General features: G+C 44.4%; 1 protein-coding gene across 2 annotated transcripts in view; it reads left to right on the plus strand.

Moving 5' to 3' along the window:
• Positions 1-23,342, plus strand: part of LOC144102007 (cytochrome P450 3A4-like) — a 115,274-nt gene that overhangs the window by 85,257 nt on the left and 6,675 nt on the right. Inside the window, exons 1-6 of one of the 2 annotated variants that reach the window (XM_077635254.1) lie at positions 12,408-12,635; positions 15,222-15,271; positions 16,881-16,919; positions 20,224-20,259; positions 20,843-20,942; positions 21,452-21,621. In XM_077635254.1, the coding sequence (XP_077491380.1) occupies positions 12,572-12,635; positions 15,222-15,271; positions 16,881-16,919; positions 20,224-20,259; positions 20,843-20,942; positions 21,452-21,621 (459 nt within the window). In that variant the 5' untranslated portion in view covers positions 12,408-12,571. Of the gene's footprint in view, positions 1-12,407; positions 12,636-15,221; positions 15,272-16,880; positions 16,920-20,223; positions 20,260-20,842; positions 20,943-21,451; positions 21,622-23,342 lie in introns of those variants that run through there. The other variant, XM_077635253.1, reaches the window with a different exon arrangement.

Consider the following 23,342-nt stretch of genomic DNA (forward strand, 5'->3'; position numbering starts at 1 on the left):
ATGTCCGCTTCAAGCTCCCCTTCCATTTGACGCAAATGATATTTTTATGAGACCATTAAATGCCTAAACCATGTGCTTGGCAGGGATCAGCGCTGCCAGCATCATATATTAGCCGGCGGAGATTTTCAGGAATTCCCATCCCGGGGGCCAAATTGCCGGCGCTCCCCCCGTCTTAGGTCCTTGTTGACCAGCAGGTAAGCGTAGATATTTTTATTAGCGCATACTGCAGGGCACTATTTAACACAAGAACTTCAGTACAACTATAATTGCTAAAAATTACAACTGGTAGCAATTAGGATTGGTCTAAACAGTTCACAGAGCTTGTACGAAGCGATCACGTAGCGTTTGTTTTTCCTCGCGGAGGATGTAGCTCTAAACTGTAGACAAGACTCTTCATATTTGAATGGTCACAACCCTAGCTGCTCTTTCAGCACCAGCTTTTTTTGCAACTAAACAACCAGTGAAAAAAATTGAAGATGCAGGAACATAACGTTATATATTAACAAGAACAGAAACTGGGTGAAATCAGGGAAGCAAAAACGTAAAAGCAAGTTACAAGATTGAATTTTTTGTACCATATTCCTTACCCGAAATAATTAGGCTGGCTCTATATCCATTGTGCACCGTATGGGGATGTTAAAAAAATTTTTCCATGGATGCCCGTGATAGGCTCAGCACATGTGTCTTCGAGTGGACTAATTTATAGTTCGAAACATATGCTAGAACTCAGAAACCACACTTGAATAACAATTGGCGCATGCTGGCTGCTATCATCATCGATGTATTAGAAGTTAATAATCTGTTTGTTACAGCGCTATTTCGGACTTCAGCTTCACAGAACTTCAAACAATATTCAAATTTTATGTCGCACAAGCCCTGCTGTAGAAACGATCTTATTGCGAAAAAATGTTTTGAAAATTTCGAAGTGCATCGTGAAGATTGAGCATATATATCTGCTTTTTTTCCTGATAAGCTCGCTAGGAAGCATAAAAATCGTTAGCCTTTAAGTGGGATACTGTTCGGGCGCGAATCGTCTCCGAGGTTTATTTTTAGTGCCCCAGGACTAGACAGTCCACTGGAGAAAAAGTCATTATGAGTTTCGATGAAGCTCGGAGTAAATCGGGTAAGCTCAGGAGAGCGTTGGGCCAGCTGTAGTCAATGAGAGGATGGCGTCGCGCCAGCTGCAGCTGAGTGCAGAGAGGGTGTGAAGATGAAGAGCGAGAAACGCGGTAGCGTGCAGATGAAGATGACCGAAAACTAGGCGAAGGATGAAGTCGCCTCAGGAGCGTGCAGTACAGCAAAAAGTAAATTATAGATTAAGCCAGTCGGCATACAGGTTATGAAGCTGAACGACAGGCACATGGAGGTGAACAGCAACGCAAAAGGAGAGCGCCGACGGGATTCAATCGGCGCAGTGGATATCGCCAAGCGGCAAGCGGGAAAGGTTTTCAATTGGGTGTACAGGCTCGAACGTCCCGAAGCGAGTCAGCCTTGTGGAAGCCACAGTTGTGGCTCCGGATAATTTAGACCATTTGGGGTTCTTTAACATGCACTGACATAGCACAGTACACGGGCCTCTTTCATTTCTCTTCAGTTGAAATCCGACCGACGCGGCCTAGATCGAACCCGCGTCTTTTGGGTCAGCAGCCGAGCATCATAACTACTCGGATATCGCGGCGAAGAGAGCATGGGCTTCCCTAACGTGATGCGGAAAGAGAAGAAAGAGCCAGAAACGTGCTTGCGTGCATATACAGATGCCATAAAGAAAGGCGAATGAAGAATTTGCCTGAGGAAACTGATGGTCCAATACAAGTGGTTAAAGAAACTGCCGAAAAGACGGAACGACGACTCGAGTCGTTACGAGCAGCTCAGGCGGCTTATTACTAGAGGAAAGCCGAGGACGGACTGCATGAACGGGTGCAACTCAGATTTTCAAGCTAAGAACTCCAAACAAACAAAAAAAAAACAAACGAGGGGAAAACGTTCTAGCGCAACTAAGTCGCAATTAGCTTAACCGGGTAAATCGATGTGAATTTTTTTAAGTATAAGTGAGGCTGCAATTTTTCGGCACGACAGAGAGAATGAATGAAATGCGCTCTACCCTTCTTCAAGCCTCAGCAAAGAAAATACAACTATGAATTCTCCGAAGAGCACACCGTAAAATGAAAATGCTAAAAAAGCACATACCGCAACCTACACGCTGCTAACGGACAGTCATGACAAGACAGCTGTTTGAAGTGCAGATGCCACCAGTATCGTTTCCATTGATTTCTAGGCCTTTGGTCAGCCTCTTACGCCTGCCTAATCATCGGTTTAACATAAATTCGCCAAGACTTAAAGATATTCTATGTACTGACACCAACCAATGCTTTATGATGCGATATTACAGAAAAACGAAGAGTTTTGAGGACTCAAGCTAGCTAAGCACCTCAAGTGCCTGCAGCTGTGAGGAAACGTGCCAGCTCCAAATGCATGCATCTATATTGTATGCGACAGAGTCGCGAAGCAGCGCTGCTGTATGTTTGCTTCGAAGCACACAAGTCTCGTAAACTTTTTCTGGTGATTGTATAAGTTTCTGCAGGTGTTCTGACACAAGTGATCGAAAGAGCGCTGGCAAGATCCTGTGCCAGCAGGTGATAATAGGTGCTCTTAACATCAAACGTAAGACTGATATAAACCTTAAATGCGGCAAAACTGTGCTTTAAGAGTTTAAGCAGTTTTAGACACTTGCTTTGTCATGTTTGTCTTGTTAGTCACTAAGCTGGGAGAGTAAAAGGTCAACTGGCCCCTAGCAGCGCGAAGCGACCATAGACGAAAATACAATTTTAGGGAATATAAAAAAATGAATATTTTCTGTCATATCGGCACAACGCAGCTGATGATCTCGCTAGCCTGTTCTTTATTAGCGAAAGGTCACCATGGAGTAGGATCATTTCGTGACCCAGTTTGCAACAGCTTCTCCTTGAGAAGGAACCACGCACTCACAAAAACAGGTGTTTCTAAGTGGGTCGCACTTTTTCTGACGCAGCTTTGATAAAGAACAGAATAAAAGCCTCTGCTCACGTACAGTAAAACAAAGCTGCCTTGGAAATATACATCTGGCGAACATTTGCGCTCTTCAGCGCCGAAGTATCTTTGCTGCAACGTCATTTCTCTTTGATACAAATTATATTTGTTGACACCGTTAGAATCTATGCAGGTTCTGTGAGCATCTGTGAGCTATGATTGAGTTTCTTGCAGAAAGTAGACGATCACCACGTAGTCATAGCGAAGATATTTCGATATTGATAGCGGTTTCACAGGCTGTGGATAACCATTGCCAAGTAGGACGCTTGCAAGAGCATGCCACTGCATTACTTATCGCTCCTATTGAGCAAACTCGTGAATGTGACACGGGAAACGCATTCCACTCGGTGAACGAGCTTACGAGATTGTAAACCGCAGTATTTTAATTTATCAGAAATGTGTGTGTATAAATGTATAAAACTTATTTAACCTGCTTTGCGTGTTTTATCTTCGAGTTTAGATTAGATCTCTGTCACGTCCATGGGTCCGAAAATGCTGCTGCTGTTGCGCTTTGCCGTGTTATTGCCACGGCGCCCGAATGACCAGTGGATATGGAGGAGCTAGCGGTTGCACAGCACAAGCTCCCGGAGCTGCACCGCCTTCGCTCATCATCCACGTCCCTGTTCTTCGCTGAATATCCGCTGCCGTTCTCCTCCAACGTCATTACATGCGAGACATCCACTGGTTGGAAAAACACGCTACACATGGACAAAAACTGACAACTGAAACGACTGTCCGAGTGTCCGTTGTCTGTGTGTAGCTCGTTATTCCCATAAAATGTGCAACCAACTAGCCGAGATTGCTTCCTTACATCCACTGGTGTCTCGCGCCCTTACACACATTTGGCTTTTCGTCGCGCCATTTTCGCGAAACGGCTCCACATGAGCCACCTTGGTATTCGTGCAACGCAGAAGTTGATCAGAGAAAAAATTAATTACATATGTGCACATGCCAAGGTTACTGGATACATTGACATGCACAAGTGGACATGACGCTAAGCATGTAACGCGAGCCAATTAATGAGGTACCGTAAGCATCTTTGGGTAACCAACAGGAATTTCTCATGGGCGAGGTAAAACGGGATAGCATGCTTACTGACAGACTGACAAAAGAGAGAAACAGCAATAATCTGACACAGAAAAAAAATGTAGGCATGGGGGTGAACAGGGTTGACTGAAAGTGGCCGCCGTGGTCGGTGGTGACGACAGATGGGCAGCCGCGACGAGACAGGCAGCCAGCCATGAAGGCCGAAACAACTTACAGAAGCTGGTCCATTTTGGTCCCTTTGGCCAAGCATCGATGCCGACGTCTCACGCTGGGCCCGAACCTGCCCTTAATGCCAACGCGTCAAAGTTGATCGGCGCACCTTCACACCTGCTGCTTCTCCTTTTCGGCCTCCTGACGTGAAGTTTCCCACGACACATAAAACTTGTTTGATCGCTCGCACCACCAAGTGGGGCCGCTAACTTGCTCACATGTATGGAACGTTTCACCTGCTGGCCCGAGGCGTTGCCCATTACTGACACTACGGCAGAGACAGTTGCCTCGACCTTCATGGCTGGCTGCCTGTCTCGTTTCGGCTGCCCGTCTATCGTCACCACCGACCACGGCGGCCATTTTCAGTCAACTCTGTTCACCGCCCTTGCCAACATCCTGGGCGTGCGCCACGCCACATCCATGCGACCACCTACCATCTTTCGGCAAATGGCACGGTAGAACATCTTCGCCGCCAAGCCTCTCCTCTGTAATGCAAAAGCCTTGAGGGTAATATAAATGAAATGAAATGAAATGAAATGAAGGTGTTCCTTATCACTTTTCAGCCAAGGGATTGCTGGTCCCGCCACCTTCCCCTCGTCCTCCTGGGCATTCGCTAATCACTAATAGCTGACCTAGGCTGCTCTTCTGCTGAGCTTTTTCTTCTTATTCTTCCTCTTAAAGCATGGCTGGGCTATTCAACGGCGTTCTTCTTTCTTCTTTCCTGCATTCCCTCCGTTCAAACCACCATGTTTCCATCTACCTCCGAGACCTGCACAAAACATTTTGACACATTACTCCTGTGATCCCTGCGTCCGGTCACCCTGAGTTTATGTTTTTCACCCAGGATCTGGACTCCAGCAGCCAAGTATACGTCTGCCGTGACCACGTTCGTTCACCCCTAACGCCAGCCTACGATGGACCGTTCCGCGTGCTCCATAGTGCGATGAAGCCCTCCAGTCTCGACATCAACGGCCGCGAATACTTCGTGTCTGCAGGCAGACTAAAACCAGCCTTCATGCCTCCCCTCCGCTCGTGGTCCCTCCAGTCACTTTCGATTCTACTGCGCCTCCATTCTGTGCGGCCTCCTCCAAGCATGTCTGATGGGCACATCCCGTGGTATCCGCTATACGGTGGGGAGCCCTGTCGCAGGCCTTGCGCCGCGCCGTGGTCGTAGGCGAGAGCATGGCGCCGGACAAGGAAGAAGAGGCTGCCGCTAGGCCGCCAACTCAAGTTTGCCTTTGTCGCCAAAACAACCCGCATAGTAATATATAATGACGGTACTTTTCCTAAGATGAAGCTTTATAAGCTTGAGAAAGCCATAAAATGAAACAGAGCTCTGAACTGCAATCGCCGATTTCGGCAAAAAAAAAACGTTGTGGTGCACAGAAACGTTTTTTGTGTGGTGTACCCAGCGCCTAGGGTACAATGCAGAGCAATATAATTCTGGAGGTGTGCCGTTAGCCGGAAAAGAGTGGGTCTTCTATTCCATGAGCGGTCAGATCTGCACGAGGGCGGACGGCGTGAAGCAGCAGTGTTATAAGCTTAGAGCAGACATCTTTTGCGAGATGCAACCGTCGGCACTCTTTCGGAGAGGCCGATCCTTGCGGTGTTAAAAAATTGTCTTTATGTATTTTATATTTGACTCAAAGCACAAAATGTGCTCCTTGGCTCCTGACTTCCATGATTACGCGGTACTGGCTAATGTAAAGAAGTGAAGTTGTGAGCAGGCAATTTGGTCCGGAAAGCATAAGGGAATAAAAACCAGTAAGCTGTCTCAATTTAAGAAGCACGTACTTCCTTGCCCTAGCAACTGAGCAACGGTGTTCACTTCTCAGCCTTATTGTAGAGGTCGTGCGGAAGAACTGCGGACCAAAAAGTGTCAAGAAAGTGAGGGCCACGGTTCTCCTAACCTTACGCCGATTTAGAACTTAATGACTGCCATTGGGACACTGGGACACTGCTAAGAAGCAAAACCTTTCGATCGATTACTTTTGGCAGAGACTGTGCATAGTGGCGGTTTCATTCGTACGATATAACAAGTAGCAACGCAGTAATGTAAACAGAACCTTGCCATCCCTCACCTTGCTTTCCAGTCATCTGATACTCCATATAGTGTCCGTGGATATCGCATTGTGACTACTTTCTATGCTCACAAAGTCGTGCCAATTTCTCAGATGGAAAGTGGATTTAAGTAAAGAGATTAGGCACACACATGGCTAAGCAATTAATTATAAAAATAAACACTGAACAAATATAAGAAAGATCGTGCAATTCGTGAAACATTGTCAAAAGAAACACCAAAGGTGAGCATGAAAACAAATATGTAAATTTGTGCTACTGCATAGATGATTTCATCAAGTGACTAACGTTATCCACAGCACGACATGTCTCTTTATTTAACTTTGTCCTGTGCCAGCTCCGCGGCCATCCTATCTGTGAAAACTTCGCAATTTCATCCGCCCACCTGACACTGATGCGCCTGCTACGCTTCCTTTTCTTGCAATCAACTCCGTGGCACTTAATGAGCTTTGGTTATCTTGCCTTTGTATTACGAGCCCTGCCCAAGCCCATTTCTTCTTAATTTACGCTAAGATATAGTTACTCATGTTTGTACCCTGACCCGCTCTCCTCTATACCTGCGTGTTAATGTTACATATTCCTTTTCCTTGCTATACCACACTGCATCGCTCTCAAAGTTCGATTTTTTTTATTAGCCTCCACGTTTGAGTCCCAAAGGTTTGCAGCGGCACGGTACAGTCTTTTATGCTTTCTTCTTTCGGGATATTAGTAAACTGCTATTCATAACCTGTGGGTGCGTGCTAAATGCACTCCACTCCTTTTTTTCTCTACTTATCTTACGCTTGCGACCCACATCTGCGGTCAACATCGGATCTAAATAAATGACATTCTTTACTGCTTTATGCTTCTCTGCATATCGAAAGCTGCTGATTGCTCAGTGACCGCAGTATGTTACTCTAAATTGATATTTGTTCATTTTGACCCGTCACTCTGCATATCATGTTTTTGTTGATCATTCTGTATAGGTCATCCCCTCACTTAATTTTTCTTCAATTCTCGTAGAGCTCTCTTTATTGGATGATCAACATCATCAGTCTGATTGCACCCACTGCAGGGCAAAGGCCTTTCTAGTATCTCTTCAATTAACCCTGTCCTGTGCCAGCTGCGGCCACCCAATTCCCGCAAACTTCTAAATCTCATCCGCCCATCTAACAGCTGAAGTGGTAGTTATGATCATGATAAGGCTATTTGAAGTAGAATGGTCAGGTATCATGGCATGTTCATTAGGTCTGATAACCTGTTTGATATGAAAGGAAGGTACATTGTGGAACGCTAATAGTTAAGTGATAGCTGTCTAGGTGCTTAGTTTGGTGGAAATATTCCTGGCGCACTGGAGTAGTGGTCGAATAATGCACCCCTGCACTGGCAGGTGGCTGTTTCAAGCAGGGCCATCCGTAGACGTATGCGACCCAGGTTGACCAGCGCAAGCAATCAGTGCGGCGACGACGGCGACGAGAAAGCCAGGGATGTACGCTTAACAGCTATCGCTGTAAAAATCGTATAGGCTGCACATGTAATAAATAGAGGACTGTACTGTTGTAAACCTTTCATTTTTTTTCCTGCTTTGTAGGCACTGAAGCTTGCAGCTAACATTTATCAAATAGAGTGGTCAAAATAGGTACGGTGACACTAATAAAATGTGTTATTTTGGCAGCTGGAGTACCATGAGGCCTAGGGGACAGAGGTGGTCAAAAACCAGTAGGGAACCTGCCGGAGAGTTCCCTTCCGAACTATTTCAGTGATGGCGACCAGTCGGCGGAGCAAAGGAAACAAAATGGCCCGAAATAGTGGCCACGTGCATAGGAGAAATGGTATTATATTCCCGCAGCATCTGTATTAGTAGAAGCTTCAAAGTTAGATTCAGTGAGAACTAACAGCGACATAATGAAAGAAAAAGCACACATGAGCGATGTCTAACAACTGGTTTACTTTATTGATAAGACTTTAAGATATATAGCTTTAGAACAAATAAAAAACAGAAAAATTTGCATTTTTAAGTTCTTCTGAGTTATATTCAAACCAGTTTAACTGACTTTCAGAATACGGCATGTACTAAAATTATTAATTTTGCAACTTCAGATCTCCTCTGTCGCCAAATGCGCTGAAGTTGTTCAAACGGAACCTCGCTCGACTTTCCTACTCCTGGCAGTGATCCCAAAAACCCCAGGTGACGTCGCTGTGGCTTCAGTTGTAGACCGCACTATATATTGGCGACCAGAAACCCGGCGACGTCATGAGCAAAAAAAATTTTATAAACTCATGTTATATATTCCCAAACCAAACGAAAAACCTATTTGGAAACACCTCCATGGACACAATACTTATAAAAGCGGTAAGACCTCACATCAGTAGAGACCACGTTCATTAAAACGTGAGGCAGATTGAAATTTGCATACCACTTAATATCTGCTGTAAATCAGAGAGGCTTTTAGACTCTCGGAGTTGCTCAAAATGCCAGGGAAATAGAAAATGGTTATCAGCCAAATTATCGTGCCATACGCGTCTGGAGAAGGCGATGAAGCTTCGTTCTTTCATATTTCGGTACTACATGCCTAGCCAAGCTGCTTCAGGGCAGTTGCTAATCTTTTAAGCGTAAAATGATTACAGCCCTTCTTGTCGTCAAGTTAATAAACAGCCTTACGAGATTGCGCCAAGGACAACGTAACAACTAGCCTAAATCCGAAAGTCAAGCTGAATATGGCGGCTATTTACGTGAATAAAAGAAATCATGTACAAAAAATAAAATTTTCGAAGCAGCTAAAAGCTATACTCTAACCTATGCCGACGCGGCAACATCATTTCTCTCACGTGCACGTGAGAGAAATAATGGTGGCCTCAGTGGTCACGCGTGCACGTGAGAAATAAAGGTGGCCTTAGTGGTCATGGCCACTGAGGCCACCTCAGTCTTCTTATAAGCCTGCAAACAGCGTTTCTATCAGGTGTTTACATAAATGAAGCAGATTCGCTTTAGATTAGGGAGCTTAGCATAATATGATGCTACTAAGACCACCTAATTCCTAAATTTAAGCTCTTCGAACTCGAAATACGTGGTGGCACTACGCATATTTCGTGGCGGGGCAGAGGACCTCTTGAACGATCGGCAATGGCACCGTGATGCGGTGGGCAGTGAACGTGAGAATGCGAATGAACGAGTCACTAACGCCGAAGAAAAAAATCACCAGAGACCCTCAAGGCTGCTTCAGTGCGAGAATGCGAATTCATTGTATGTGAAACTGCACGAGGTAGATGAACAGATTAGTGTTTCGCATGCTACCGATGCTGCCGTGCCCAGTGAGCGCGGAGCCAGCGCGAGGCCAATGTGTATCTCGATTACACGGTTTCTCCACCAGGAGTCCCGGTGCACAGTACTCTGCGAATGTTGATGTAGAATGATGATGCGGGCGCTGCCAAGTGCCGTACGCTGGCTTCGCAAAACCTTGAGCCACCTTCCCAAGCAATGTATGGCGGTCATGCGCAGATGCGTTGATCGTGATGATGCGGCACCGAAATGAAATTCGGTGCCGCGTCAAAAGGTGTTCTGATATCCTCGAGATTTTGTGTTGTAGACGAGAACGGCTGAGGCAGGCTTTTGTGCTAATGGGGGATATAATGCTTTCTCTTTAAAACTAGCGCTCCTAGCTCCGAGCTGGCACAAGTGTATCAGTCTGCAGCATCTATTGTGTCATCCTGAAATGTGCTGCGCCAATACTACTCAGCATTTCGGCGCTGAGAAATGCCTTCGGCGGCCAATGGACTGTGACTTCTACGGACATCGTTAAGCGCTCATCCGCTTAGACAGGGCAATGAAAAACGCGCTGTTTCACAAGCTTGCTAGTGAAGAAACTAATTTAGTCTTGGTGAGATGTGGATGTCGCAAAGCCCCCAACTGTTTTCGCCTTTTTGCGCATCACGGTGCGCTGCATAGAAGTGCTCGGTAAAGTCCTGATGATAGTGAAACTGGAGATGTATTCTATGTGGCGAGGCACATATCCTTACTTATTTGGATTACTGGCGGCACAGGTTGATAAGACCTGGCCAGGATGTTGAAACCATTTGTAGAGAAAAAAATTGTAAATGCTTAGCAAACACTTCTTTATTTCCTTCACTACTGTAGACTTGCCATACAAAGGCTGTAATTTCAGAGTAATCTCCTTTGTTCGTTCTTTCATCATGTTGTTACCCACAGATGCTGCCTGCAATGCTACGCCTAAGTTATAGCAAGCAAGGCCACTTGCTGATACCAAAGGCGAAACTGAAAAAATTCAAACTACCTGGCTTAAAGCGACTAGGGAATAATATTTTCCGAGGTTCTGTAAAGCAATCAAGTGATAAGCATTTCATCACACGCCACTCCACTGCAAGACTTTTTGCGCTATATTTATTAAAACCGAACATATCAGCGAATAAAAATCAAGCTCCTCTTCTCCCTCCTCAACTCCTCCAATACGAGACACCAGACAAAAATAAATAAAAAAGCTTGGGGGCTGCACCCCGCAATCCCTGGCCATAAAAACGCAACATGTTGACATTTGTTTTACCGACTTCGGGACATAGCACTCGCTTTCTGCGGCGTGGGTGTTTGCTTTCATGGTCTGGTTATTGTTGTCTTTCCGCACACAATTCGGTCATTGCTTATCTCCTCTTCTTCGTCTGTCGTTGTCGCCAATAATGGACCCGGAACGGACGCAAAAGGCACGGCGGATGACTCCAAAACAAGCGACCGAAAGATGCTGCAGCGGCAAACCGGAAGCATATGCGGGAAGGCTTTCGCTTTGCACACTCACGCCCCAAGAGGTTCGTGCAACAACTCGAGCAGACGACTTTCGCAACTACCAGAAAAGTACCTTTGATGTCGTCGCTGCACCAAATGGTAGCGTCTGATGGCCTCTTGCTGACCATGATACCACCATACTAGAGCCAGAAAGCTCTTAGAACAATAGTTCCATAAGCCGTCCCGACGTGCAGGTCATTCTGCCTGCGATTATTGAAATTCACGGTTTTAAAGATTATTAACATATTGTCGGCTCCGCTCCAGACTCTCATTCTTAGTACCAGTGCTCAAACCATTTGTTCTACACTCTAAATTAATTTACTAGGAATATTGAAACGAATTTCACAGTGTCTTTAAGATGATTTTCTGCTATGTTAGATGGTTCTGGTTCGTTATTGATTTAAAAGGTGCGAAAGGAACTTTTCCTGTGGTCTCTCTTTATGTTCCGTTGTGTTTTCTGGCGCCTTTAAAATCGACAGAGAACCACAAGAATCGTTCGAGGAAATAAACTGGTAACTAGGGTTGAGGCTACTTATTTCGATTACGATCAGATGTAAATGCCTGATATATTTCACAAACCATTTGTGAACGAACCTCGAGCTTGAAAGAAAAGCAAAACTCTATTCGGACGTCCTATTAGTTTCTACCATTGCCGAAAGTCAGAGACGGCTTATGTGCAAGGCATAAATTGAAAACTAAACATTTTGACAGATTTACCTGTCTATTTGGGTTTAAAAACTTATAATAAACAGCACATCTCTAGTCAAAAACTTTAATTTAAAGGCCAACGTTTCGAAGCCGGCTCGGCGCCTTCATCAGGGGTGACGGGGGGCTGTAGATAGCGTATGGAGTAGCGTAAGTATGGAGGGGAGGCGGGGGTCAAAGGAACGAAAGGTGTGATACGGAAGGCGTGGGGGAGGGCTGCTTCAGATTAAAAATTTTGGTTGGAGATGTGCAGCTTATTATGAGGCGTAAATTGCTTGGTTGTCGTAGCAACGAGCAGAATATTTTTCGCCTCACGGATTTTTAGCAGACAAGCCGCTTGTGGTCTGGGTTCTAACCCTCTCCACAATTCTAAACGCTTCATTTCACCGCAAGCAGAAAACATCGTACTGCCTCATTTTTTTTCCACGTGCGAAAATTCATATGGTTCCAAGCTAGTGCTTCACACCATAGCTTACACAGCTGCGGCTCGGAAAAGCTGAATGTTAACTTTGGAAGTACAGTTTTTTTTCAAGCGACCTACAACATCCCCTGTGCCAGTGGTAGCGACATCTGTTTCGCTCAACTGCGCAGTTTATGGCAAAATGAACATTCCTGTGCCGTTAAATAGAAGGTGCTCTTTCAACTGAGAAGTGTATAGCATCCCTAGTGTACTGCTTGTATCCATTTGTTAAGATGCCGTCAACATTGTTTCTTATATTTTTCGGAATCCTGGGAACCAGCTATGGCAGTTCCATAGGTGAGCATTCATTGTTTTCTTGCTTCAATGTGGATCGTACTAGCACATATATTATCTCGTAATTCTTGCGACTGCAATTTCCATTGAATGATTGCAACTACTAAGAGGAGAAATAGCTTTTTACTAATAAACCACAGAAAAAACTGTTGTCAAGTAGCTTCTTACAGAACGCCATGAAGGTTGCTCACGGAGGATATTTAACGAACACAAAATTATATCTTTAGACTGCTGTGCTCACATGATCATGAAAGCCTTAATCGAACCTCTCTGCAATGTCGAGTTGTGCTTCGAGGTCAAATAATAGTTTTGAAAAATGGTCTTCGTTTTTGGCAGAAAATTGGGAGTTGCGAAGACAATAAAGTGAAACAAGTGATGACGTGAAATGCGTTAACTGAGCATACTTGTTGTCTTTCAAATTCGCACTATAATTCCAAGCTATAAGCAGGCCCCCAGTACAATATAACGCTGTGTTCATACCCCTATGTAGCCATATTTTGCTAGGCACTCTTGTGAACGATTATTTTTGTCCATGCGTTTTAAAGTGCAGCTCTTAGGTGCGCCCTGCTGCGTTCCACGTCGTTGGTGTAACAAGTGGCGTGTGGGTAGGTAGTAGTAGAGCGAAACGCCACCTGCCACGGTGTGTGACAGGTGGCGTGTTGGCAGGTAGTAGTAGAGCGAAGCGCCACCGGCCCCGGCAAGATGAAGGCTTGGACAACTGGAAGGTGGCCGCTACGAGTAGGTCCTGGACGATAGCCAGCAGCGCAACACCGTTACCTTCCAACGGTTGGAGGTGGCGTGTGAAGAGTTGTGCTGAAATTTCGCATTACCGACTATCGTAATCGTTACGTCAGTTACACTCCCAACAAAGCCTGACGGAATAAGAGGCTATTAAAGAAGCACAATATATTCGGAAATAGCAGATAGGTCATCTCTATTCGTCGTAGTTGGATGATGATGAATTTTTATGGCGCAAAGGCATCTGTGGCCAAAGAGAACCTTGGCACAAGGCTTTTTCTTATACTGAAGGTTGAGTCAAAGACCCATTTGCCAAGAATTCCACCCTAAAGAAGCCGTGCACCAGGCAGGGGAAATCTTGTACCTATTGTATCACCGGTGGCTATTTGGTGGCGCTGGGAATCGAACCCCGCACCTCCTGCATGCGAGACGGACGGTCAGACCACTAGGGCACTGCCGTGGTCGTGATATTTTGAATTTATGCGTAAGCACTGAAAATGTCACATCTTCTTGTTCACTACTAAACAACGTTTCAGCGTTTTCCGTACCATTACGTAAGTTTTCTGAAGTTCCAGTCACGAGGATGTTTACATTCGAATTTATTTGTACGAGTGGTGACCTGGCTCAGGGCATCGGAATTGATAAAACGAAGAACACCTCAGTTTGGCAGTGAACAATTTTGTGGCTTTGGTATGATTTTATTCCGAGGCGGAGCCACAGCCGCGCAAACGAACTGCTATATCGCCAGCGAATGCCCAAATGTCACATGTTTTTAAACAAAAGAGCGCATTTTGTATTTTCATATTTTATATTTTTATACGTTCATATTACTTCACACGGGCGTATTTATCGCGGACGTTGCTGTTTACCACGCCTACAGGAGTGACACACTGCTGCGCTGGAAATGGCTTGAAACAGACGAATAATGCTGGCATGGCCCTGCATTTCTTTCTTTTTAAGTATTCCTCAAAAAATGTTTTTTCGCTTAACACAGAAAAAAATTTATATTATAACCATGAGGTGGACTGTATTGCTGGTACGCCTTCAGCGAACGGTACACGTATTTGTCAATATAAAATTATCCTACACCCAAACACCCTGTTGTCCACCACTGCGCATATTTAAAAATGTAATGGGAAGAGCGAAACTGGATATAGAAATCTCGACTGATTCCTAGCGATGATGTTTGGTCTTTCTTGGTTTTTTCTTCCGGCGACATGTCCTTGTAGGTTTTATCATATTTCATTGTGATTTTGTTGCTGGCGATAGTGGCAATTTTAAAGCTATATCTTTACCTCTTCGTTTCTTTTTATCATGAAGATCTCGATGTTGAAATACTACGTTCCAGGAGACCTGATCACATAATTTTCATAAGGTGAAATTAATACCTCGTTTCTCCTGAATAAAGTAAAATTTGTAGTCCAAAGTCGGACTCTAGCAGACGGACCCTTGAACACATACTCAGGGCATAATCATTCTTTTTATAGCTCATCTTTTTCTAGTCGCGATTATAATATCATTATCCGTACTTCGGGCAGAATGGACGCAGATGCCATAAACAATCATCAATCATCGTGGATGTCATAAATAGAGCATAACGCAGAGCATAACGCAGTGCTGAGATAAAACAATTCGATTTCATTTATGTCGGTTCATTGTGTGTAATTCGGCTTGTAGTTTTGATCACCGTCATTGTCTTCTAATAATTTCTTTGTTCATTCGTAATCATTGCCGGGGTCTCAGTTGACTGGCTGTTGTTTATGTATATTTCATTTCAAAATATTGCTCGGCGTTCGCTGAACTGCACGCGTAGTGAATGTCCCTAACAAGGGTTCTTCATTTCTCTTTCAGGGTCTCAGTGCACCAACTTCAGTTTTCCCAACTTTTTAGAGATTGGTGCGGTAAGTTAAGTTTCGATTTTTCACGATTCCTAACCAGCTCACTATAGAACGACTGTTTTTATGTCGACAAAATACAGGTACACGAAACTTGACAAATCATGAAGGCAGATTTCGGTGTCGAATATAAGCTACCACCCAGAAGGAAAAAAAAGAGTATTTTAAGGTCGCAACATGAGGCCCGTACTGCTCCGGGTGTGAATAAACGCTGGTGCGAATGTTTAGGGAATAACAAGGTATGCGCGTCTGAAGTAAAGATATGAATAGATATCCAATACAAGTGCGCCTTTTTTCGCGTTTTTTCTAGCTCAGTGTGTTCCAAGCTTTATAAATGTGGCAAAAATATTACGTGAGATCACACTCGCCGAATACAGCGTGAAATTTCGCGTATGTTAGTAGCAGAATAAACTTGCAGCAACATTTCACGAACATCAAACAGCGATATCTTACTTGAAAGTGAAAGAGGAGGTAACATTTTATGCTGTGCACTCCTGAAATCGGACTGCATCTCAGAAAGACTTAATAATTTTGCAAGCACAGAACATTTGAACGCACAATTTTTCATACACTGTATGAGATAACGCTTTAAGTGTGATACATTACGAACGCCAACATTCACGGAAACCAAGGAGAGTACGGGACGCTTTTTTTCTTTATATGTGATGTTTATGAATGGGAGCTTATTACGGTAATAATTTAACGATAATTGATCAGAAAGAAGAAGAAAAACAAGTACATGTCATAGGTGGGATCTGAACCCGTAATCTTCGAATTTCGCGTCCGATACTCGGCCAACTGAGATACAGCGACGGCAGTCAAACCTGTTTTGGGGGTGTTTATGTGCAGTGTGACATACCATTTGGAGTGTTCACCAGCACCACCCTCGTACGTACCGGCGGACGAAGTACGCACTGTAATACGGCGAGTGCCACGTAGGAACGTGATGAGACGGTGAGGGCGGAAGCTGTGCGATAGCCTTCTTATGCTTCCCATGGAATCAAAACTGCCCGAATCGAGGCCCTCGGTTGCTATTGAGCAGGCATAGGAAGGAGAAAGAGGGGCTCGTTATGACATCCACGATGGAAGCCAATAGTCACCCATCGCACAGCTTCCGCCACCATTCCATCACGTTTCACCTGGCACTCGCGTTAATGCAGGATGTACTACGTTCACTGCTATGGACGAGTGTGGTGCTGGTTAACACTCAGAAGGTTACGTTACAGTGCAGATGAATAATCCCAAAAGCAGACAGGACAACCGTTGTCGTAGCCCTGTTTGTGAAGAACCGGACGCGCAATTCGGAGGTCGTTGGTTCGGACTCCATCGGCGGCATGTGGTTGTTTCTTCTTCTCCTTAACAATCGATTAACTGTAAGTAAATTATTTATTATTCTCCTATTGATGAACTCCACATATAAAGAAAAGAAAACGTCCCCTATACTTATTTTTTCGGTAACTGTTGGCCTCCGTCATGTATGTTACTTCAAGCGCGAGTTCGTTATTAGGTAACACGGTCCTGAATTTTCATGACAGCGCGAATGCATAGAAGGCGATAGTTTTTACTGAAATCGCTTCTTAGTGTCACAACCAGATGCATATTCTTTTCTGCACAGTGCTTACAATCCTCTGGGGACCTGTGCAGTGCTAACACAGTAAGTGTGCAATACCTGTTTTTTTTTCCATCTTAAAAGAAAAATCGATAAAATAGCGGCACTAGTATCAAAGTTAAATTTTCAACAGTATGATTTGTATAAAATCAATACAGCTTTCCTAATATACTTATATCTACATGTTAACAATGCTTTAGAAATCATAAATAATTTCAGAAACGTATTACGCTAAAGCACAACATCAAAGTAAGCGTTTTCGTTTTCATGAACGTCACGTCTCTATAGAACGACCCACGCGTTGCCCCCGCGGTTTGTGCGTTCGGCTGCTGACCTGCAGTGCCTGGGTTCAAACCAGGCCTCGACGACCTCGTTTCGTCGTATGCGAAACGCCAACGGCTTCCGCGTGCTGTGCGATATCAGAGACCGTATTCTGTAACGATCCAATTCCTTAACACTAGATCTCGTCGTTTGTCATTGGATGCTGCTCCAATTCCTATAGGGCGTTGGGGTTGCCGTTACGCCTGTAATGAAAGACATGCACACGATGCCACCTGTTTGCATGCACCCGTTTAGAGCCCATGTCTCACTGGCCGAATGGCGCCCACGGCCACTGGTGAAGGAGCACGACGCAACTTTTCACACGCTTCGAGAAGTTTATCACCGCTAATTCAGTCTCCGGAAAGGTTCTGCGCATCATTTGTGCGACAAACTGGAGCAACGTAGGCGGTTTGACGCAGACGGATTGGATGCGGCGACACGAGGCTGGCTATCGTCAGCGCCTCGATCAGGCCACCTGTGTTTGTGATGAGCCGTTCGCTTTCCTACCTCCTGTTGCACCAGTCACATTGACGTCACTGCAAATTGGAATGGAAAATAAAACAGACCGTACAGACTACCGCCTCAGACCGCTTTCAAGGAACACGGGTGGTGAAAATTCATCCAGTACCCTCCACTACGACGGCTGCAAAAGCGCTTGTGCCCCTTCGGAGCTTAAATCACACAATTTACACTAACATCCAATTTTTTTTTTCCGAAGAACGCGACCATTCTATGAACGCACACAAAAATGAATAGTTTTTTTTTCGCTGTAGATTTGGTGAAAAAGAAAGAAAGCAATATTTTGTGGCGCATTTTCAGTACCATCAAGATAGTTTAATTCATGAGGCACGCTAAAATCAAAATTGGGACAAGACGGAGGATTTAAGAAAGACAAAACGTGTGTGTTGCGCAGAATACATGATACAGCACATTAGATTGTGAGGTCTCTTTCTTCTTAGCGTTTTTGGCTTTTTAAACTAACTTCGTGCTTTCATTTCTCCTCCGACCTCAAATCTCCACAGCTTGCTTTTTATCTGCTTAATGGTTGTTCTACACCTTTATACCGAAACATCTGCAACACACTAGGCATGCACACTGCCGCATCTGTCCGAGATTACAACCTGCGTCATGAGCATCCTGAAATATATCCAGAAACGCCGCTTTTTTGAAAAATACCGGATGTTTCCTCAGAATAAAAAACACATTTCACATGAAAGCAACAGAGTAAAGGGCATGGGAGCTCGCACACAGTATTGCAGGCCACATGGCTGCATGTAAATGTTCCCGGATTCAGTATGTCGGAATTTTCTGGCTTAAATTACATCGTTTTTGAAGGCTGGCTTCAAGTTGCGCCAAGGAAAGGGGTGCATTGTTCATATACCTACCTATTAACCAACCATTTTGACTCTGAGTTTCGAGTTTGTCCTTTCTGCTTTTGCAGCTGGAGTTGTTTCTGAAAAGGCGTTTGCAACGAATACACACGTGGCCCGTAACACAGTCACGACGTCCTTGGTAGGAGTGTGTTTACTTTCGGCCTCCGACCATGCACACGCACCGGGCGCCATCCAGCCGCAGCTTTTCATCCTTGTGAAAGGTTTCATTTATGCGGTTTAACATCCCAAAGCGACTCAATGGCTATGAAGGACGCCGTAGTGAATGGCTCCGGATAACTAAAACCTTCTGGGGATCTTTAGAGTGCACTGACATCGCATAGTACACGGGCCTCTAGCATTTACCCTCCATCAAAATGCGGCTGCCCCCGCCGGAATTGATCTCGCCTCTTTCGAGTCAGCAGCCGAGCACAGCAACTTAAATCCAGTTCCAGTAATCCAGCAACCAGCCTACAAAGCGTCCTCGCGAGGACCACAAGCACTGAGCCGCCGCGGCGGCCCGCGTGAATGGTGGCCACCACTGGCACAAGGAAACATTAATTGTCATCTGGTGGGGAGAGTGGTCGTAAACCTAGGCGTTTCCCGCGCTCTGTGTGAACGCTCGGTGTGTATTTTTGTGTGTATAGTGATTGGGCCGGACATCCTGTCTTAAGACGCAAGCCGCCTTGAAAACCCCCTCCATGTTCTAAGCGCGTTCATGGAGGAATAATATTTCATCAGAGGGTGGCGCCCGGACTAAACCGTGAAGGAAAAGAATACAGAAGCAGTCAAGTGGACGCAGATTTTAAATACAAAATGTTACACTTGCGCTTGCTGATTATTACTATTTGCGCAATGTGTTATAAATGCAGTAATTTTTTTTCTTTTACGAATCATTCAACTGGGCCAGAAGGTATTTTTCAAAATTGGGGGGTCAATGAAAACAGTCTTAGACGGTTTCCAGCAGGACATACTTTATGGTTCCATAAATTTCGGTACGCGTAAGAATAATTACGTTTATTCCGTTTCGAGAAGATGTTCCCTCTCTGCGTTAACTAGCAATCGACATAATAATCACAATGACTTTTTTTACTGTGTAGCGGGTTAATAACTGCATTGTGTAATCACTTTATTTACATCAGAGGTGCGCTCTAATTTATAAACTATTGAGTGTTACTGGTTCCCCTTGAGATACAAAGGAATCCTTACACACGAGAAAACCTTGAAACAGTACGACTGATAGTTGCTCAAGCAGGGATCTATAAATTCGCTGTAGAATTACTCAAAAAAGGGAAACAATGCTTGTCAAGTTTTGTTGCTGGCACTAAGGTTGCTTTTGTAAGAATTATAAATTTGTTTCTTTCTAAGTTCTCTCGCTGTGGTGCCCTTTTTCATTTACTACCTCCACCAATACGCGCATACTGCAAATCTCGTCCTTCATCGCTTGGTGTAATCTTTATCCTGTTCTCAGAAAGTAGCAATTGCTCCCCGCGTGGACTTAAATTTTACTTTATCCTGTTCTCAGAAAGTAGAAAATGCTCCCCGCGTGGATTTAAATTTTACTTAACACATAATACATTCCACATATTGCTGACATGAAGCAGACAGCCAAACCAAAGCCTAGTTCTTGAACGGTTCATCATTTTCTTTTTTCGCAGGAAGGTATTGTAGGCTTCACAGTCGATTTAGTACAGGTAAGATGCATGTTTATTTTGTACTGAAAAATAAATCATATCTCGGCACGTTGCTTCATATTATGATTTCTTTATTTGTATATATCGCATTGCCTAGTAACAGCAAAAGAGTATAAACACTCCCCTTGTAGAAGAGAGTCCTCCCCAGGCGCCTATGGTGAATCTGATGATGATTTTGGAATCTGGCACATTTCACGCATGTGAAAAGAGGCGCATTTCAAATCCGGAATTTCTCATGAATGAGAAAAGAAATAAAGAACCAATGAGTACGCACATTGTGCCTTTAAAAATGACCTCAGACCTGGTATTACAATAGGCAGTTGGGAGCATGTCCGGGTGGTCTCATTACCGGTAGAGCGTTGTCCGCGTTCCGTCTTCTTTCGTCCTGTCTCTTCTTGCTCCTTGTATCTTCGAGACCGGAAGAGAGTAAGTGGTTGAGGAAACAAAAACGTTTTTGTTAAGAAATTAAATCAAGTAGCAGGGGAAGAATGGGCACCAGTTGGTTGCTTATAGTGCATAAAAACTGTCAATGCACGACATGAGAGTGTCTTTTGCTTCTTACTCACGGCTTGATATTTTTCAGTGCGCTTTTTCTGGGCTTGCAACCGTTGATGTTGGATCCCAGAGATACTTGCTAATCGAGTTCCTGAAGTTTCTGCTCCGAGCGGAGACCGATGACTTTGGTAAGCCGCCTTTATAATAACTTCTGAAATCTTCGCAGTCAATTTAGCGAAACTTTTCCCCGAGAGCGTCTTCAGTGGCCAGGCCCCGTTCGGCAATTGCTGAAGGGAAGATGATGCATGAAATTCACTCATACTTCTCAAACGTTCCTGCACCTCTACATCACACGCAAAGAAATATCCCTCCTCGCTGCCTCATAACGCCCATAAGGGGGATTCATGTCGCTGTACTAAGCTAACTCCGTGCACTGCTGAACATGAGCATGTATAGAATTGAGGAATGTGAAATTTCGAGGACAGTTTGAAGGTATCTTAGAAGCTTCCTTTTCTGAAGGTTATCAGTAATTTTTCTTTTGGCTGCATCTCTTTGTTCTAGCAGTAGTTCCAATTTATTGCTACTTTCGACGATAGTTATATCCTTCTCCATCCCTGAAACATATATTTCAATTGTGTATCTTCGCGTATGATGTAAGAGCGGCCCCTGTGAACAATATTACATTGTGCTTTTGCAGTGGTTGTCTACCCATTAATTATTGCCGTCTGTAAAGGCCTCAGCGGTGTCGTCGGTACCATCACCGGAAACATCTTGGATATTAACTGCGGGAAGCTTAATTTCGACAGGAAGGTTGTTTGCGGGAAACCCATCTTTATCAGCGTGGAAGCGACAACACCGTTTGCTAAGGTAAGCGACTCTCAAACAGGCTTATTAGATTAGTGGAATGTAATACTACCTAGATCTAAACTCTGCAAACCAGAATAGTATTCCCGCTTATTTTATAACCTGGAAAAATCTTCTGAACGCTTTCCCTGCTAGAGGGCGATGTAGTACACAGTTGCACGTGTTCCGCATCCTTCATTAAATAGGCCATTTTGATATCAATCTGATCTTATAAACGCAAGCCGAACCATCATAGGAGGGCCAGGCAATCGTCCAAATGATCATCATGACATAGGTGTACATTAATCTGATTACTGATAACACACGCAGGCTACCCTTAGCATCACAGCCCACATTAATATTGACCAAGAGGTGTGTGTAGAAGTTATTGTTGCCACGATAGTTTGACTTTGTCGCCATTTTTATTTACGCCAGAGAAAAAGGAAAATAGAGATATCGCGTCGGAGGACTTGTAGGTAGGCAGGATGTCTCATGAATGATGAATTAAGATTGTGTGGTAAGAAAGAGCCTATACTGGCACCATCCGGATAACTACTTCATATTGGTCTGTACTTTGCCATGCTGAAAAATTCATACTGTCCAACTTCATGCGTAGCAATTCTGGATGCAAAGTTGTTATGAAATAAAGTGACACTTCGGCTCTGACTGGGTGGCGTGAAAGCACGTCCATTCACTAGAAGAGTGGGCATTACGCACCTTACTTAAATTACCTTACAGGCAGCAGCGATGTATCCAGTCACCCTTAGCGGCAGCATTCTGAATTAGCAGATTTCACAGGGGCGTCCTTCATAGTACGTGCGACCAAGGTTTTAATCCGCGCGCGTTTATATAAGCCGCCCCGCCTGAAAATATCATTTGCCACATTGCATTACGAATTTCTTAGGCGTTAAACTCAATTGCACCCTTGCCCTGTTGAAAACGGCACGGCGCGTCTAGCTGTGTATGGAAGTTTTTATTTCTTCATTAAAGTACTCTCCGGAGATCTTCATCGAGATAGTGTTGTCAGCAAAAAAAAAAAATGATTATCTGGTTCTCTCTTTACATGTCGGCGTTTGTATGGTGGCAAAAGACGCAATTTTTTGTCGAATAAATTGCCCTTGAATATTTTCCGTCATGATATTCAGACTGGTGGTGTGCTTACAAAAAAACACTCATCTTCACCGTCAATGGTGGTGTAACGTAGCCTCTGGCATCTGCGCCCCAAAACCACGAGTCGACGCACCCATTTTACTGCCGAAATCACCCGCTAATATTAACAACTGTATCCTGTTTTTTTTGGTCATTTCAAGGCTATAAAACCTGCTAATCTAGTCAAAGTGGTCATTATGATCAGTATGCAGTGCAATTTCGATGAAGAAAAATTCTATTTCTCTTTCGTTGTACGCGTAACGCGCCTGGAAAGGAAGGCTATTTATTTGATCTCTCATTGGCCACAATTAGTTGGACGTAGATTGCTACAGTGCCATACTCGGCATTACCCATTTGGCTGCGTTGTTTTGGATACTTGAGTTCCATTCACGTGAGCTTTTAACTCCGAAGACGCTGCTCAGATGACGAGGTGCAAACCTGCAGATATGTTGATGGTTCTTTCCTTTAAGAGTGTTCATTGAGCTGAGACTTGCGCCATCGGTGGCCGCCATGGTGTAATCTAAGTAGTGTCCGCCGCATTGAAAGTACTTTTGCGACCAGGTACGCATTCCTGTACTCCACGCCTGCCCGGTGTG

This window comes from Amblyomma americanum, chromosome 8 (genome assembly GCF_052857255.1).
Source record: "Amblyomma americanum isolate KBUSLIRL-KWMA chromosome 8, ASM5285725v1, whole genome shotgun sequence".
NCBI lineage: Eukaryota > Metazoa > Arthropoda > Arachnida > Ixodida > Ixodidae > Amblyomma > Amblyomma americanum.